Source organism: Phlebotomus argentipes, unplaced genomic scaffold (assembly GCF_947086385.1).
Source record: "Phlebotomus argentipes unplaced genomic scaffold, Phlebotomus argentipes genome assembly scaffold_4, whole genome shotgun sequence".
NCBI classification, from domain to species: domain Eukaryota; kingdom Metazoa; phylum Arthropoda; class Insecta; order Diptera; family Psychodidae; genus Phlebotomus; species Phlebotomus argentipes.
The window spans coordinates 10,195,458-10,214,607 of NW_026776174.1; the positions used below are offsets into that span (position 1 = coordinate 10,195,458).

Here is a 19,150-nt window from a genome sequence, read left to right on the forward strand (position 1 = left end):
GCCTTTGCAATAATGTTGGGGTTGTCTGTTACACTTTTATCTCTCCCTCTCTCTCTCCTTTATTTCGTATCTCGCCTCATATTAGGTTTTACGTTTTCCAACCGCTACTTAGCACATTTGTTGAGAATATATCAGTAGAAATACAAGGGAACAGCAGAAAAAAGGAACAACACACTACATGAGAAATAAACAGTGGAGGCAAAAGAACCCGCACATATCACACAGGTGTGTGTCCCTCCGTGTCTCATGTGAACTGGTCAAATTGAGGGAATTTTTCGAAAAGCATGGGAATTGGACTGGCGCCCCCTTCTTTTCACTTCCACTCCTCGCTATTACAGAGAAACACACAAATAATACGATATAAATTGACATGGTAAGAACCCGTTGGTGAGAAATATTTTCAGAAGAACTGGAAAAAATAACATACCAGGAGAAATTCGTTATCGTTTCACATTCCCTTTTGCACTTATCTTTGCACCCTCTTGGCAAAGAGTCCTCAAGGAAAACAGTCACATGAATCCATGAGATGAATCTAATAAATCAAGCAATGATATTCACAATTCAATTGTACAGACAATTTTCCCATCATTCTATCAACAATCAGGAAAGAGTGAGAGAATAAACTGAATTTGTATATCTCACAATTTGGACCATCTTCAGACGAAAGAATCCCTATTTCTTAGGTAGAAAAGACAGTCCATTGGCTGTTCCCAGCAAATTTGACAAGGGGAAAAATCACACATAGAGCCAGAAAACGAGAATGTACCTCAGAAATTCAGTTGGTAGGTTTGAAATAGGAAAAAATGGGTGGCAATTTTGTATCACAAGAAAAGTATTTTATGCAAATTATTAGTTCATGATGTGAATTCAACAGTTCAACCTCCCCTTTTTCTTCATTTTCTCTGCCTTCTTCAAATCTCATTTCCTCACAATGCTTCCCCATTTTCAAACTTGCGCCCCTTCTTCTTCTTCAGTACCGCTCAACTATCACACTCCTTTCAATTGGTTGTTTATGGCACAAATTCCAATTTCATCAAGAATACATTCTTCGCCTCTCTCTCTTGCTCCTGATTCTTTTTTTTCCTCATATTTTCGCCTTCGACTACTTATATTATGCTCAATTGTCATCACGACCACTCCTATATCCGGATGAGTTGTTCCTCATATATTCCCTCTCTTATTTTAATGTGCCTCTTTCATATGTGTTCTTTTCAAGTGTTTGGTTCATTCATTGAATGACAGAGAGAGAGAGAGAGAAACCCAGGCTGAAAAAAGTACCAAGGGGAGAGAAAAAATCTCTCACATAGGTAACTCTCGGCAATATGGTGACGCTAATAGAGAATACACCGGAAGTAACATTACTATTTGCTTGGAAAAAATTCATAATACAACCACCATCAATAGCGAGAGACAACACACCAGCCATGCCAACAAACCAATACATTCGCTTTTTATTGTCATTTTATACGATTTTCAAATAATATTATATCGGTTCTCTTGAAAATTTTACATTCTAGGCAAATTAGGAGACAAAATTTAAATGTGAAAACACTCCGTTGAGACCCTGAAAACCATTCATATTCATGTCGAGTTCATTGTTGATCATTTGAACACAATCATTTTCGAAATGGCATAAAAGTGGACGATGTGCGTCTATTAATTCGATGGCAAGAAATTATATGATGAAGAGATTTGTCCTCACATTATTTGAGAGTGAAACTGCATTTGCAACAACACCGCAATCTATTGTTTTCTTCTCCGTTCTTAGCGTGAAACGGTTAAAAAAAAGACTTTCTCACTTTGTGGGTTAAATTCTTCTGTGATATTGTATCGAAATCGAAAGTAAATGAATTTCATGAAGCAGGTGTTAGTATTATGTTAATTCTGTGAAAGAATTCACTGATTTTCTAATAATATTCAAATTGTATACGCAATTATGACACCTTCTCTGTATTTTCAAAGCATCACCAGAGTATGAACAAATATTGTTAGTTCACGTAAAAGAGCAAAGAGAGATACATTTGTATATGTTGAAAAGGAGAATAAAAGAGTATGAATTAACATATAAAGAGACCATGGCGTTGTAACAATGATACTTCAAATATTTAAAATTAATTATTTAAATAAGCCTTTTTTTCGGTGTTACTTTCCATATGTGTAATTTTTCGTGTTGGACTGTTTCTCTTGTACGCTGTTTCTCTTCTTTCTCTCTCTTTCTCTCTTTTTTCGGAAAATACTCTCTATAGTTGGAACTCCGTTACGTTATGGACATGAATGAAAAGAAGACGACCAAGAACAAGATGAAGAGGAAGCTCGTGAAAAAAGAAAGAAATTTGTAGCATTTTTTGTTGCCGTTGCTGAACATTTAGTGTCACATCGAGATGAACGCGAGATGATCCAGAAGATATACTCTGGATTCGTCTCATTCATGCACCGCTCTCTCTCCCTCTCTCTGTGGAGCATTTACGGTTGCGTCTTTCGAATGCAAAGGAAATCTACTACTGAAAACGCATTAAGTGAGGAGCGAGAGGAAAACATATGAGAAACACGTTTGAAACACATACATAATTATATCAAATGGTGAATGAGATGAGATTTGTAAACCAGTTCAATGAAAATTATATACTAGTATAGAGCATCTCCTTCTTGCCCCCTTCCGATCATCACTGCCCCGGTGTGTCTCTCGCATCCAGCCAAAGTTAATAAGTTGAAATAAAGTCCAGCATTGAAATGTTTCAACGTATAAACCTCCAACTAAACGTATTATAATCTTTACACATAAACTTTGTGTTAGCAACATCCGGTCACCATTATAACGGATGTATGACCACTGATAACATAATATCCAATGTAATGGATTATTTATCTTCTCTCTTTCTCTCCTTCATTGCCATCACCACTAAATCCATCATTATATACTACACACGATGTGTCTTCTCTCTCTCTAAAAAAAATTATTTTTAGTGATTTTGCACAATGGATTGTTTTCCCCACTTTCCCCTCCTCGTCTCTCCCTCTCAATGTGTGCTCACTGTACGTAAAAAGCCTCTTGAGTACGTACAACAATGAAAATGAGAAAGATTCTAATGGACACACATAAAAATGAATAAAGTCAATGATTGTGGTAACTACATGTTTTGAAGGAGATTGTTAAGCAGTTTTGACTTTAATAAAAGCCACAAAGTAACATCTAAACGCACTCAATTCACATTCGTCAGCGAATAAATTAATTTTCCCTCACCTTCAATCAGCACGGAGTTAAAACAAAAAGAAGCCCAGAAGGAGAGCACCTCTCAAAATGTGGAGAAACAGCGAAAAAAAAGCCCCACACTTTCAAAGTGACCTAAAAGGCATATAAGATACAAGCATCTCATCTACCTCCCTCGCCTCACTTATGCAGCAATTGTGACGTGATCCAAAATAGCTCCAATCATTTTCAATTAATTCGAGCTTTTGATCAAAAATACTCTGTGTAACATTTTCCCCACTCTTTGATATCGCAAAACAACTTACATTCTGCCACACTTTTCGAGGTCACACTGGGACAGAAATAATTTTCCAAAAAGAAAATCATCTCTCCGCACTGGCACAGGCTTTTCGTAATATATCGCCATCGCGAAGAAATATGACCCAGAGAGTGTTTTACACTAACACACAGACATCTATGCGTGTATAATATGGATTGCACTTCGATGGAATCCCTCCTTGATTTCCCTTCTGCACAATTGAACTGCAGGCGATGGAAATACCCGACCGGAAGGGAGGAAAATGCACCTTCTGACGAAGGTATTTGTTTGGATTGAATTGGATGCAACAAAGGGACAATTGATCCTCGAGAATCATCCATATAAGATATTTCGGGTGGGCAGGACACGTGGAGCATTGACAAAAATATACCCTCTTCAGCCATTGAAGTGCCTTAATAGCAGGGATCTCCCAAAAGAGCCACGAATTCCGATTTAGGGCTCTCAGGTGTCTCCTGGAACACGCATTTCATCAGACATCCAACCCCGAGATATTGCTCTCAACAAAAGACTATCTGAGATGGAATAATGATGAACGAAATATCATGTAATCGGATGAGAGGAAGTTGAAATACATAAAAGTAGAGTGTAAAAGAGAGAAGCAAATTTATATATGTATATTCCTATAAGAAGATCAAATAGCAAATGATCGAGAAAGTCGTTGAGGGCATGTAATTCCACGCGCGCGTGTGTGTTAGAGGAGCATTTACCATCGATTGCACTTCAATTGATAAATTAAAATCAAGTATTTTACTCACCATTAAAGCCTTTAGCAAGAGAAAAATCCATTGACACGGGATTTCCGCTCAATTTTTGATTATTACCCAAATAATCACATAATTCTGCTGTGCAAGCAGGATCAAAGCTATTGGTCATATTGCTTTCCAGTGAGCTTTCGCATTCTGCAAAAAATGCCAATGTGAAAGAGGAAATCAAACAGTTTAGCGGATTACAGAAGAACAGTAAAGTGGAAAGGGGGTATATATTTATATATGTGTGGATCTTACCTTTCTGTAGAATCTCCAGGTGCTCCCAGAGAATATCACCTGTGTAGGGTGGTGTTATTGAGAGAAACCTCTCGCGGCCCAGAGCAACCATGTCGCGGCCTTTCAACCTCATGAATGGATCAAAATTTACATTTTCCAATGAGAACTCCTTAATTGACCATTTTAGCCAATACAATACATGCTCCTCCGTCCACAATCGGGGATCTGGAAAATACAATTTCAAAAGAAAATACCTTTAATTATGCCCACTTTATTCACATCACAGTAACTAATTCCCTCCACACGACAATGTTCCGCTCCGTTCATTGCCACTTCACTAACTTTTAACACATTTTATGTGATTCTCTACAACATTTAGTTTTAATTTTAAATATATAATACCAAATTAATGAGTTCAGAGCATAATCAAAATGCAGATTGACTATCATAAATTTGAATGACTGTGTCGTGTAGAGAGACAGATGAAAAGGGAAAGAAATATACCTTGTCCATGTCCAAAATGAACGCTTTGGTAAATGAGACGAAATAGAATTTATTATTAGCAATTTAGGTGATATTGATTGACTACATATTAAGCGTTTCTTGTTCTCTTTTCCTTCGCCTTCTTGTTAAATTCAAATTAAAAAGCATGTTGACATATTCTGTGCACCACAAGAGAAGACAGAGAAACTCTCAGATATTACTATGTACATGTAATTCTCAACATCTGTATTCACCATAGAAGGAATTTCGGATAACTTTCATCAATAAATTGCCTCATTTTTCATCCACTTCGGTTTCTCAAACAAGCCGCCTCCTTCTGCACTTGCATTCCCAAATGATTGATAAAATTACTACTGTATTCTGCGTGGCAGAAATCTTGTGAGATTCATTCTCACCAGAGTTAATACAAATTTCTGTCATTTTTTTTTATTAATAGCCACCAATTATATGACAATGAATTATTGTCGTTTATGGTCTCTCCTATTATTTATGCTAAATACAACTTCTTTTCATTCTTTGTTACTCAATCACATCACAATAAAACATATATTGGATAGAAGTGAGTGGAGGGAATTGCAAAGATCTCTCTTTCTCCCTCTCCATTTTATTATCAATTATTAAAGCAAATTAAAATCCCCGATGGATGAATTAAATAAAGAGGCTTTCGATTAGATGAAAAAAGGCACACTCACACACCCCCCTCCTCTCTTGAGGAATAGTATCAAGAGAAAAATTACCCAATTCAGGGGAGACCCAATTGTGGCATGAATATCTTCCCAACTGACAGTGACATACTTTTGAAAATGTACACCCAACATCAATATCCACGGCGCGTTCTCTCTCTCTAGTGCACTAAATGCACTTTTAGTGCATCCAATTTGTTCTTATATGCCTGCCATATAGTGTACATTATATAGAAATGAAAGATCGTCATTGGGGTAACTCAGAGAGCTGAAGCAACAAGTTAATGACTCTCATCCTTTTCACCATTTTTCTAATAATATCAAATTATGTAATGTCATATCAATATTAACGTGGTAATTTGTCTCTGCGAGTGCCATTCACTGTCTTTCACGGCAATGTGGCAAGCACGATCGAGGAATATATGTGTATATGGACTCAAATTTGAGACGTGTCCAATATGAATTTCACAGGCCAGACGTGAAACGCATCAGCGTAGGAATGATAATACTGGAAAATACGGACAGAGATGCGATGTAAATTACCTTTGGTGATGTTCCTGTTTTGCACTTCCTTCTCCCACGACGAGAAGGACGCCTTGAGGGCCTCTGAGAGTTTTTTATTCGTTCCAGGTGTCAACGGTGGCATTTGAGTAGGAACATCTGAAAGATAGCAGCAATTTTAAGACTGTATTAATTGCCTCACTTGGAAGTTCGTCTTTTTTTTCACTTCGCCTTTAAAACTCATTCACTGCAAATCAATTTAGAGATTTACGATCGTTAAATTTTTCTCTCACGTTTAAACTCGCACGGTGTCTTTTTTATTCATATCGAATTGTGAGGAAGAGCCATGGAGTAAAAAACAGACACACAGAGGAACACCAGTGTGGTAAAAAAAAAACGAAACAGATCAATTTCATTTGCATATATCAATAATTTTAGTTATTCTGTTCCACTTTCGTGAACTCTTGTGTGACATGGAGTGAATTTGAGGGGGGGAATTTCTCATAATTTAGTTTAGCTCATTCTGCCTTGTGCTTATCCCCAATGTTCCCAAATATCAAAACATGTCAATGCAAATGATCATCGAAAGTTCTCCCAGAGTTCTCACTCTTTCCCACCTTCCTCCACACCAACATCTTCCGGATGGTCAATCGCGATATGGCTCGAGTGTGAGCAGGAGTATCATTAAGAGATTCCACCACTCGGGTCACACAAAAAGACACCAGCCACCGAAAAGAGTCAAGAGATGATGATGATTTAAATAGCCGACGGCGAGAATTATTTGATTAAACGATTCCCACAATATTTTTTCCTCGTTCTTTCGCCCAGGAAAGCAAATTTATTTACATACACAGACACTTTTTACACCTTATGTCCACGACTCTTTGTCTCCGAGGATGATTTCCAAGGAATTATGTATGAATAAATTTTAGGAGGTGCCTTACAAAAATAAAACCAACATAAATATATGATTCTTCTTCGTCAAGAATACTGCGTATATCACATCAAGTATGTCCAAGACAAAGACATTATAAACTTCTTCATCACTCGGAGCCCCCCAAAAATCTTGCACTTTTTTCTGATGTTCCACGGGGCGAAAAAATGCCTCTCTCCTCCTCCCAACATTGTACTGTAATTTTCTGTCTTTTGTATATTGGACGTCTCCTGAAATTGTATAGCCACCATCGCTGCTTAAAGTTAATTTTAATATACACAACAGCATTAATATGTAACTTTCCTCCTAATATCCAAATCGAAAATTCACCAAGCGTGACAGTTGTGTTGAGAGAGGCAGAAAAAAGGGAAAAAATACCATTTTAATAGCACCACACAGACATTGTTTCAAAACTGTGGGAATCAATCGCAATGGCCAACAAGAAGTGGAGGAGGAGGACATAGCAATTTTAAGAATTGAGCGTATCTGCCCTGTGTCTACCTTCATTCAGCGCGTCAAGTCGTGCCGTTTTGTACAAGAAAAATGCATTTTTCCCCCAACAGATTATTGGACGGGGAATGAGACAAAAAAGTGTCTCTGAGGTAAGAATATAAATTTTTCCAATAATAAATTACCATTTCCATAAATACCAACCTCTAGGTTTTTGTAGAGATTTCATAATTGTATGTGTTTTGAGACCCATTCCAGATATTTTATTATTCTGATAGCTGCTAATGAAATTATTGCTGCTTCCGCGGATTGTAGTCTTTACTCTATTGTCACTGAACCATTCCACCCACTCATTTGTCATTTTTGTGCCTCAACCAGCAATTCCAATCAAAGTCATTTCTCTCTCTCAATCGTCAATTTATCAGTTTACACTGCTGGATTTTTCCAACCCCCATGCAAGATCTCACAGCACCAGCCACAGCGGGAAGTTTCACGGATGAAATTGGATGTGCACCAGATTTTTTTTTCTGTGTTCACCAAGAGCGCTTTCCTTCACACCAAAAATTGCGCAATATCACCAGCGCAGCATTTCTCAAAACACATCTGTCAGCTATTTTACTTCTTTTCGCACTTTCATACGCGCCTCGCTCTGTACTTTGTCTCTTGATCTCCAGGATTCACTAATACAATCCTCCACTGACAAGTTTATTATTTGTTTATTTTCTACTCGACTATCTCTGTGATGAAAATAAAATCATCACTTTCCTTATGGGTGTAAACACTGGGGGGAAAATTGATACGACGAGTTGAGTATCTAATAAAGATGATGATATAAAAATTTTCAATTTATTTCCACTTGAATTATATTTTAGTTTTAAACTTCACAATGACACATTTGTCCTATTTTATTTTTTGTGTGTATTTCTCGATACTTTTCCTCTTCCACGCGCACTTCCTTCAATATTTTGTACGATTATTTCTCAGAGAGCATCTAATAATGTAAAGCTCCTCCACAGTGAAATTAAATAGGCATTTGCCCTATATTAACACTCTCACTTCCACTTTTGATGCTCAACGCGCTTACAAAGTGATCAGTGGGATGAAAATGGAGCAAAAATGGGACATAATTTAATTTATCCTCCCACATATACACTCGTGCACATTATACAGAGACTTCAGCAGCACTATGATCCAGATGAAGGTACCCCTAGTGAAGATGTCGATGAATATTTAGAGAATAATTTGCTGTGTGTCGCGTGAATTAGAGTGACATAATTATCCATAAACAGAGTCTGGGAAGGAAGTGACGAATGATACACAACTGGGGAGCTTTATCAGAAGCGCAATTTTATCACTATACTTTACACCGCTTCTCCACTCTCGTCTCTTTCTCTCTTTGCACACACAATCTTAGAACAATTCGTTTTCCTCAATTACAGACGACACCCCTGACAATGTGTGAATGGGTTATATTGCGAAAAATACCGCCGTTGTCAATGAATGAAATTTTTCAATATTAACGCGACTTTGTCACATCATTTCACTGTTCATTTTTAGCATATCTCACACTCATTCTTCGCCCACTTTTCTCTCACAGTTCCACATCCTTAAACCATCTTTTCACACAAATATGCCAAAAGACTTCAAACACTTCATTTATATGGTGTTACAAAATACACTTTCAGTCTTGAGATCATCCACAGGAAAAGTTTTAGCGGCTCAAGCAGAAAAAAAGGGACGAGAAAAGCCAAGTTTTTTTTCTCTCTCTCAATGCTTTCACTGTACAAATTAACTCGAGATACTTTTTTCTTCTTAACGTTTTTAGGAAAATTGCGATGAAAAAGTCCCACTCTAGAACATCGCTCAAAGTATCAAACGCATGCGTCAATATAGCAAGTTTTGTACGGAACACTTGAGCTGAAACTGAACAAGGCATGAATGAAAACAGAATGAAAATGTGTAAAGCGGAAACGAATCATGTATATGTATGCAATCACTTCTCATCACTCTCATTCACTACACTCACACCGTGATCTTCCCTCTCGCTCACCTACGTTCATTTGGAAATAGATTGAGATGAGAAGTGCCCGAACGGAAGGGGGCTAGAAGCGCAAAAAATCACCATGTTGTGTGTATTTCTGTATGGAAAGAATCACTCCACCACACTCAAGCTCCACAGCGCTCATTCTTCCATTTGAATTCTTATTGCGTTCGCACCAGCCAGTTCTCTATGTTTTTTTTCCTCGCCTATTCCATTCCGAACGCTGTCCCACTCTTTTATTTCTCCTCGCAAGGGGAAATCCAGGGTGATATTCCCATTCAAAATTCCTATACACACAGTGCAGAAATGTTTGGCCCCTATTTCTCTTTTAGATTAATTAAAACTGCACAAATCCTCAAATTAAACTCCGAAAATCGTTGCATGACACAGAAAAAAACTTTTCTGTGTGAACAGTGATTTGTCAAAAAATTACCCCACATCAATCTTCAAAATTTCATAAGAACACGCCTGAAAGTCTAATGATAATGCTTCTTCTAAAAATATCCACACTACCAGTCAGTCCCGAGCAAGTGTGTGATAAAAAGCACTTGCAGAACTTTCCCTGATAAGACAATATCGCAGAAATTGGTAAAAATTCGTCAGCGAGGTCCGAGAGACACTCAATCACCTTATAAACCAGCATTACATGTACTTCAACAAGCCATTTCCGGTGTCTCCTACAATTCTCTCTCCCTCTCTGCATTTATTCCTCATAAACATTTTTTTTTACTTCATCATTTTCCCTTCGTCTTTTCCCACTCTCTCACTTTTTAATACCTCCAGTCGCCGTAGTAGTTCCAAAAAAAATCTACACACAGCAGAAAAGAACGAGAGAGTGTATGCAAAGGCAATATGATCCCTGTTCCGCGCCCCGCCAGCCCCCTTCATCCACACACATCGTGAATCTACGGCCTCAACTGTGCTGTATAGTAGCTGCGATCCATCTCCTCCCCGCCAGAGCTCACGTAGTCACTTTTATTTGGCTTGTTTGTGAATTTGTGCAGTTTCATTCATAAAATGGATTGAGAGGAAGAGCAGAGAGACTCGTAGTGGAAATTACACACCAATCACACACTCATTCAAAAACACATTTTCATTTTTCTCTCTCTCCACACACTCTCCTTCTCTCACCTTCTCTCCTTCACTCTTTCACCTCACCATTCCCTTTCTCACTCTTCTATGCACTACGCGGGCGACAGTCTTTCTCACCACACTCTTTCGCTGCCTTCCTTCCCTTCAAGTGTATTGAGAGGAAGTCCACTGCCGCCATAGGAGCAAGTGAGAGCGACGAACCACGCGCAAGAGAGACGGAAGAACCTGAGGTAGATAGTAAACCTATATACAAGAGATTGGATTTACAAAAGCGTCTGTATGTGCCTTTCCATCATTTCTTCTTCATCTCCTCTTCTCAATGGCTTTTTTCCCTCCTTCGTCACTGATGAATCAAAATACATATATCTGCTAGTGGCTATTTTTTCCTACTCTTCCTTTTTTGCCCCATACTTTCCATTACACGCACTTGCAACTCCATCAATGTCACTGTATTTGTTGCCCAAGAAGAAGTTGCGAAGAGGAAAAATAGGAAGGTATCAATAAAAAAAAACATTCACCATTCATTTACAGCATTTTTTTTCCTTCATTATAAAGTGGTGTAAGGAGTATTTGCACAACTACAAGTATCCACTCTTTATTATTCACTTCGCTTCTTTATCTCTCCGCCCGCTTCATCCAACCATCATAGAATCGTCATTTCACAATGATAAAAAAACAGCCACGCAAAAAATGATATTCTATCATTTAATCGCATCATTGTGAGTGTGTCTAATAACTCTGTATATTTGCTACTATCTTTTACATACATACATATATTTCGCTTAATTGGCTAGATATACCTCAGAGCAGGGTGCTTCATAAATCCACTCGCATTACAGACATACACCTATTCTCACAGCGCGACTGAAGATTGAGTGACTTTTACTCAATGACACTCTTTTTTGTCCTTTTGACACACGCACACGCACACAAGGAATATAATGAATTCTTTGCCATTTCCGGTGATAACTTTTTGGCTTCTTTCTCTTCAAAATCCACCAGATAAAGCAACAGTGCTTCTCTGTGTTGGTGACTTTCAAGAGAACGATGGTAAAATTTTGGTCGAAACACCAGCTGAGATGAATCTAGATATACAATACAAACAAAAACTTTCGTACATATATAATAAGTGTGTATATTATGCAATAATACCTCATTAAAAACTTTAAGAATAAAGGGTTCATCATTCGAAGAACACCCAAAAATATGCCCAAAGTATTCTCTTAAGATCACAAACACACTTTATTGCACGAAGTAAAATTACTATGCCTAAAGCTATGACACACTAAATGCATTTTCTTATCATGAAAATCTTTAAACGTAAATTGAAGAAAAAAAATCTCAGGTAAATGTTCCAAACGCTTCAACAAGACGACGTGCGCAAGACGCTCAAATGAATCTCGCTTGAGTGTACAATTTCTAAATGACTGGAAAACCCTTCACGTTTTTTCTCCAGCATTTTTTTTTTTCAATGAAATCGATTTGTATCTTTCTCTCACTTCACTCTTTCATCTATATATAGAATCACTCGTTCATTCATACCACCAATTTGCCGTTATTCCCCTCTCTCATCCGCGATTATATTAAAACTATATACACACTTCACAACATCCTTCTGGAACTGGATATTAAAATGTCAAGATGTGGATATAAGAAGTAAGAAAGAAGTATAAGATGCTGAAGAAATGCGAAGAAAAAGATGAGAAATCCGCTCAAGAGTAATAAAAGTAATAATAAAAAGCCAGTATGTGAGATGGTGGAAGAGTATAAGGTAAAAGAGGTAAAAAATAAAATCAATTTCCGATTTTAGACCTATACAAAAACATCTTCTCACGATACAAGTGAGGAATATCCCATAGGCAAGACCGCAAAAGATGTCTCTCTTAATATCTTGTTTATTTCAACATTTGATTGAATTGTTAATAATATCGATGATTCCAATGCTTGTCCGTTTTCCGATTAGCTATCATTTTAACTCCACTCTTCCGCTCTTGTGAGTGTGTAAAAAGGCCAAATCAATCACCATAAGTATACATATACGTATCTATTTAAAGTAACTTTTTTCCCCAAAACAATCCATGACGACCTGTCACAATTTGATTAAAGGCGAATTTAGAAACTTTCCTCATTCACATCACCAATCATTCGACTCAGGAACACACCTTTTTTGTTCTTGTCGCTCAGAGGAAATGCTTCTTACTCTGTCCATTTGCAATTTAATATCATTTCGCCTCTCTCACCTCGGCCTATCAAACTTTTCACTCAGAATCCTCGGCTCTTCAAAGGTTGCTGTTCATTAAATTGAGCAACGAACGTATCGATTTCATCGAGAACAAGCGAAAAATGAGCGGATATTGCGTTTTCTCTCAGTAGCTGTGCACCTACGTCGCAGTTAATGTGTGTCCTTTAGCGCCCCCTCCCCACAACACTTGTCCTCGTGAATAATGCTACATTGAGGCTTCATCTGGTGTCTCCCTCTTGACCTGCACCCTCCAGCCAGACACCAATTTTAACAGCTTGTGCATGTGCAGCATTTAAATAGTGTGGCAATGAGAATTATCAACACCGAGGGGTGAGATGAGGCCCTCATAGTTCTCTCCCCCACAATTCACATCTTCGTTATGCTCATATACCCTCTGGATTGAATTACTTCACTCTTCACAAGTGAGACAATCCAGTAGAAATTACCATCTCCAAGTTCACAGAAAAAAAACAACATACGACCGACCCCAAATACACAAGAAACGCATTCATTTAGAGTGCAATTCGTCAGTGTTCATATATTGTATGTTTTTCTGAGTTTTTGGAGAAGATAACGCAATATGTGACACGTTGTCGAAGTCGAGGGAGAGTTGATGAGGAGACACGGGACGCTAAAGAGGAGATATAGAGAATACCAAAGAGGGCAAAAACAACATATTAATGGTGATTTACAGAAAATTTACAGACAAACACTCACACACCAAACAGCAAAAACCCGAGAAAATATCTTCAGTCTAGAAGAGGCACATTTTGCCAAACCTAAGCCACATTCAATGGAATCAATGTGGCCTTAAAAAATGAGTCCCTAGAAATTTAATTTAATTAATAATCACTCTCAGTATCTGGCTATTTATTGTAGATTGCATCGTGGTGGGATTTTATTGAATAAATGACCATTTAGTTCATTTTTTCTTCAACTCTCTTTCACTGCATATAAATTAAATAATTTGCCTTCAACCTCGTTGAAAGGAGCTCCATACACTTCAGCCTCTTCTCTCGCCAATGCCGCACAGAGGGAAAGAGTGTGCGCGAGTGAGAAAAAGTCTGGGGAGACATTTTCAACAGCTCCACAGCAGTCCACATTGCGTATAATTGAAATAAAAGTAGTTGATGGTGTAATTTTACCAACGAGGCGTTAAAAAGTCCCTCCAACGAATACTCTGTGGCCCGTGTACATGAGACATATGAAACCCACCCAATGAGAAGAAATAAATTTACTTCAATTTAAGCAATTTCTCATACACACTCTTCAGTTCACAATTTAACACTGGACAGAGAATATAAAAATAATATAAGGACAATTTTTTATTCATTCTCTCTCTCTCTCTCTCTCACACACACTCTTCACCGCCCAAATTGAATGATAGAGAAGATATTATACAGAAGGAGCAATAATATAAAACAGAGTCATTTCAATCCAAACAATTTTGATGGACTAAATTTACTGGTAGGTAAATGATATTTACACTTGCCATCCCATTTCGAGCATGTGTACGGAATAATTTTCATGTAAAATTCTAATTTTTATTATTGCTGAGTGAAGAAAAATTAAACAGAGTGTGCGTGCGAGCGAGAGAGAAGAGGAAAAAATAGCATTTTCTTATTTAATAATCAAAATGGTTTCAGTGTTTATATTATTAAATCCCCGCAGTTGTGTGAAGTTTTTTTTCCTCCTCCTCCTCCACGGCATTTTCAATATATAGAGTGCAGAAACAAGAGGAATGAAAATTATAGGGAAAAATGTTTATAAATTTTCCATGAGGTCCGACACAGAGAAAATTCAAGGCACATTTTCCACCTTCCTCTCCTCCTCCTTCTTCTCCCCTTCGCTTCAGAACCTCTGCAACATTCAATGATGAAATTTACTCTTTTATATCAAAAGAATCTTCTTTTTTCTTCACTTTGGCTTTTCAAACTGCGTCTTGTTACAGCACAATTACAAAAAATGTAAACAAACAAGAACCTTTTGGAGTTACTTTGTTTCTCTACTCAGAGGCTTTTCTTTTATATTCGCATATAAGCATATGATAAGCTTCAACTATTTTAGTTATGTGCATCAGTCTTCCCTCCTCCGCTTCCCTCACTTCTCACCATTCCACCCACATCAATTAAATTATCTCCGCGCGCTTCCCTTTGCCATGTATGTAATTTTACTATGAAAAAAGGAGAGAGAGAGAAGAGTATAAAATCAAACACTCGCTATTACTGGTGGATGAGATAAAAGGAAAAATCAAATTAACTATTTGGTTGGTAAAAAGACCAAAGAGAAAAATAATTACAATATTATTTGGATGTTGTAAGAAATAATAAAAATCTCTTTTCTTTCTTGTCTTCCGTCTCCTTTCTTTTATTTTTTTTTTCTATTAATTTGTAAATAGAATCTTCAACACCAACGGGCGAGAAAATAGATTGAAGGTGGATGAACTTGTTGGGAGAGATTTTATATTATTGTGGAAAATGCGTGAATTGCCATTATCACATCGCGGTGAAAATGCTTTGGCTATGATGAATATTTACCCATCGAAAGCCCCAGAATGTAATTAATGCTGTAGGCTAATTTTCAAAAGGCTCTACCACACTTTACTCATTTTATTTGCGTCCGCTCGTCGAACATCCCTCGGGGGGATATTTTGTGCTGTGTCAATAAAAATACACTGATCGTCTTGTTGCTCGGTTTCACAATGCGGAAAAGGCACCCCCATTTTCTCATTTAGTCACAGAGAAATTTGTGCAACATGTGACAGGGTGGGTGATCACATTTCTCCGCCCTCGGCACTCTCTCACTCACTCCCTCTTGTTCTCTCACACCCTCGCTCAGTCACTTTGTGCATGCGGCAATTGAGCACGGGTGAAAAATAGAACAAATGCGTGGGTCGAGAGATGCATTATATTCGAGGTAAAAACTCTTGAGCACACAACAAGTGGACGCATAATTAAATCAATGATGCCAAGAGAGACCATTTTAAAAGCCAATCATTTTATTACTCCCTATCTCGTGTTCCCACATTTGTCGTGTTATTTTTGAAAATTAGATTTCCAGTGGAAAAACACCGCTTAATGGTACTCATTCATCTCCATTAGGCGGAGGAGTGATATAGTTCGCTCTTCCCTCACTCGACCAGAATAAAAAACCGTCACCCGAGCGCAAGGTTTTCATATGAAAATACATCCACTCAACGGTAATAGGCAATAGATAAGGGACATCACTCACCGATGGAGGATTCAGTGTCGGATAAATCTGAGAGACTCGGCACTTTCTGCATACCCTTGACACCGTCGAAGTCAGGCTCCTCTTTGATACGCACAAGTGGCTCATCCTGATCCTGTAATGCGGAAAGGGTGGAAGGTTGATTGAATTTCCCCGCAATCAGTGCGCGCATTCTTCAACAAAATGTTACCTTTGTCGGATAAATGGGGAGGAAAGTCACAGTTTTCTTCTGCTTAACCGGCTTCGGGAAATTATTGGCAGACATCCTCTTATCGCCACCACTGAGGGTATCGTAGAATGTCGAATCCTGAAGTGAGTAGTTGTCCAACTCCTCAGTTATTTCCAAAGCCATGGCTCCTCGCGAATACTGTGGAGAGAATGCAAACATCAGACGCACATTCAACACACTTGACCTCCCCGGAAAAAGGTCATAAAAGGTAGACTTTCACTGAAAGTCTTATCAAAAGACGAATCTCTCGATCCTGTGCGTCCTACGCATTGTCAGAGACGACATTTTATTGACCCTCTTTTGTCCCTTCACTGCAAAGTGCTCAAAATTTCAAAGCTGATATTTCTTATCCCACTTCAATCTTTAGACTGTCTCTAAAAGTTCAACCTTGTTGAGTCCAGGAATATGGAATGCTAGGGAAAATCCAAACCACGCTTTGCAGATTAACAAGATTGCAAAATTTAGCTTCAATGCCTCTTGAATTTTTAGCTAAATATGTTGCGTGTTGCCTTTAAAAAGTATTTTCATGTGTTTATAAAACGTTATTTCCCTGATTTTAGTCATCTTATTGGCCTCTCGAACATGCAAGAGTAAAAAATTCTAGTTCTTTTTATCTTGGAATCAATACGTCGCTCGAAAGCAAATCTGGGAATTTTCCATAATAATATTTGACGCCTTGTCTGACATCCAAGTTCCCTCCTGTCCTTGCCATTGAGCTTGTCTCATCTCGAGTTTGCTCCCAGAACGCCAAGCTCATAAGCTGAGCAACGCAGTGACTTATCACATGGTGTTTATGTGTATCTTCGCAACTCTGTGCGACCTCTTTCGAAGCTCTTCTTTCACTCAGATCCCATTCGTGGTTCCCCTCTCGCCTTTCCCCGAGCCACAAAGAAGATCATCTTGCACTTGAGAGACTCGAGTACAGGTGAACAAGGGGAGAAAAAGTGTAAATAGACCGGAGAATGGTGAATGAGGCGCACGAAGATACAGGGCAAAAAAGACGAGACACTGTCTTGCTGGCGAAGACAAAGAACACATACCCTCATTTCGCCCTGGAAATCTCAACATCACCCAGAGAGATTGACGCTCTTGAGGGGCCCCCGTCAGCATGGGGGCCCCCTTTGACGGGGGAAAACCCAGGAAACAATCACTGTGTGGCTGAGACTCTGTGTACACATTTTCGCGTGTGTGGTTTTTCGACATTTTTCTTAGAATGCGACTTGTATCGCGCCTCGTGAATTATCTCTCTTGTGTTTTTTCCATCAATTCTGATTCACACACTCCGGAGAATTTAACACAAACTCATGGGAATTTAATCAATTTCTAATCGAATTTCATGTATTTACCGTCCACAACCATTTAGTCTACGTGGTGAGATTTTGATATGGAAGCGCGCGCTTGTTTTTCGCTGGCCTCTTCCTCCCCCGCCGCCCCTCGCCGACAAAGGTGGGGAGAGACAGTAATTAATTAATAAAAGGTCGCACCAGAAAGACAGGGGGCACTTTTTGCCCGCTTTTCCCGAGCTGAGAATCATTTTGCTCTCGCACTTGTTCGCGCCGTGCAACAGAGCGGGACAGAGCGAGGGGGGAGAGAGAGAGAAGGAGAGAGATGGGAGCTATAGAGGCGTCACGGGACGAGTTTTGTGCCCCTCGGCGTTGATGATCGCCACAGAGAAAAAGTTGCTCAGCACTCTGGGATCGCGCGCTCTCTCGCATCTCTCGGCAAACTATAAATACACATTCTCATGAATGAACACTCTGTATGAATGGAAGTCTTCAATGAACGCTGCCGAGAGACCCTTTTTCCCCTCGCTCGCGCACTCTAGGCCTCGGCGCGGCCGCTCGGCGGGGGCAAATCACTGTGCATTGCAGCCAAAGGGGGACCTCTGTTGACCGACTGATGGAAAACAGGAGGGAAAATGGCAAGTGGGAGAGGGAGAGGGACGCACAGGGAGAGGGAATAGTGGAGAAAAAAGCCTCACCACAGGTGGAAGATTGCTGCTTCAGTGTCACGGAGTAATTGAAAATTCTCATGCAGATCTCGTCCAGATACTTCCACTTTTATAGCGTTGTTGGCTCTCTGTGGCTAAAATAGCTTCTTGGTGACGACTTTTTTCTACCTCCTCTTTATTTTCTCATTGATAACAAGCCCGAGAGTGTTTTTCTCTTTTTTTTTTGCCCTATCGCACCATTTGTCTGTGTAGGTGTCGCTACACGAATTTCTATGCACTCATCTCCACTGTTATTGCACAAAACTGGGATAAGAACACTCCTGCTTGCACGGAAAACACTCACTGTGTGCCAATGAGATGTTTGTAGATAGTTTTCAACACTTTTCAGCACTCCTGATGCAATGGCGAAGGCACAAAAAGACCTAATTTGTGTGCGATCCTCGAGCGACACTTCGTCTCTTTACAAACACATCAACTGTCGCCGGACTCTGCACAGTGACTGTCCATACATAAGACGCGAAATCTCCTAATGCACTCCAAAATCACTCCTTCTCACGCTAATACTGCACAACACACACTCCAAGTCACCAATAATGTCCACAGGACCTCACAATATTTACTTTCTTGCAGAAATATGCGGAGAATCACAGTTTCTACGCAGAATAACCATCAACATGCTACAGATCTTGCCGACGTGAGGTCGCTGGTTGACGACAATTCGATTGATCTTCCGCTCGACGCTAGCGCCTCTATGGGCACCAACTGGTAAACCACCCAATATCACA

General features: G+C 39.0%; 1 protein-coding gene across 3 annotated transcripts in view; it reads right to left on the reverse strand.

Annotated features, from left to right (window-relative positions):
* The window catches only part of LOC132258571 (ETS-like protein pointed), a 28,077-nt gene extending 8,945 nt beyond the window's left edge, over window positions 1-19,132 (reverse strand). The window contains exons 1-6 of one of the 3 annotated variants that reach the window (XM_059755929.1): window positions 18,396-19,132; window positions 16,376-16,552; window positions 16,189-16,300; window positions 6,241-6,357; window positions 4,532-4,735; window positions 4,283-4,426 (exon numbers count right to left, since the gene is read on the reverse strand). In XM_059755929.1, coding sequence (XP_059611912.1) covers window positions 4,283-4,426; window positions 4,532-4,735; window positions 6,241-6,357; window positions 16,189-16,300; window positions 16,376-16,537 — 739 coding nt within the window. In that variant the 5' untranslated portion in view covers window positions 16,538-16,552; window positions 18,396-19,132. Of the gene's footprint in view, window positions 1-4,282; window positions 4,427-4,531; window positions 4,736-6,240; window positions 6,358-7,786; window positions 8,818-8,942; window positions 8,986-16,188; window positions 16,301-16,375; window positions 16,553-18,395 lie in introns of those variants that run through there. The other 2 variants (XM_059755931.1, XM_059755930.1) reach the window with 2 other exon arrangements.
* Window positions 19,133-19,150: the final 18 nt, after the last annotated feature.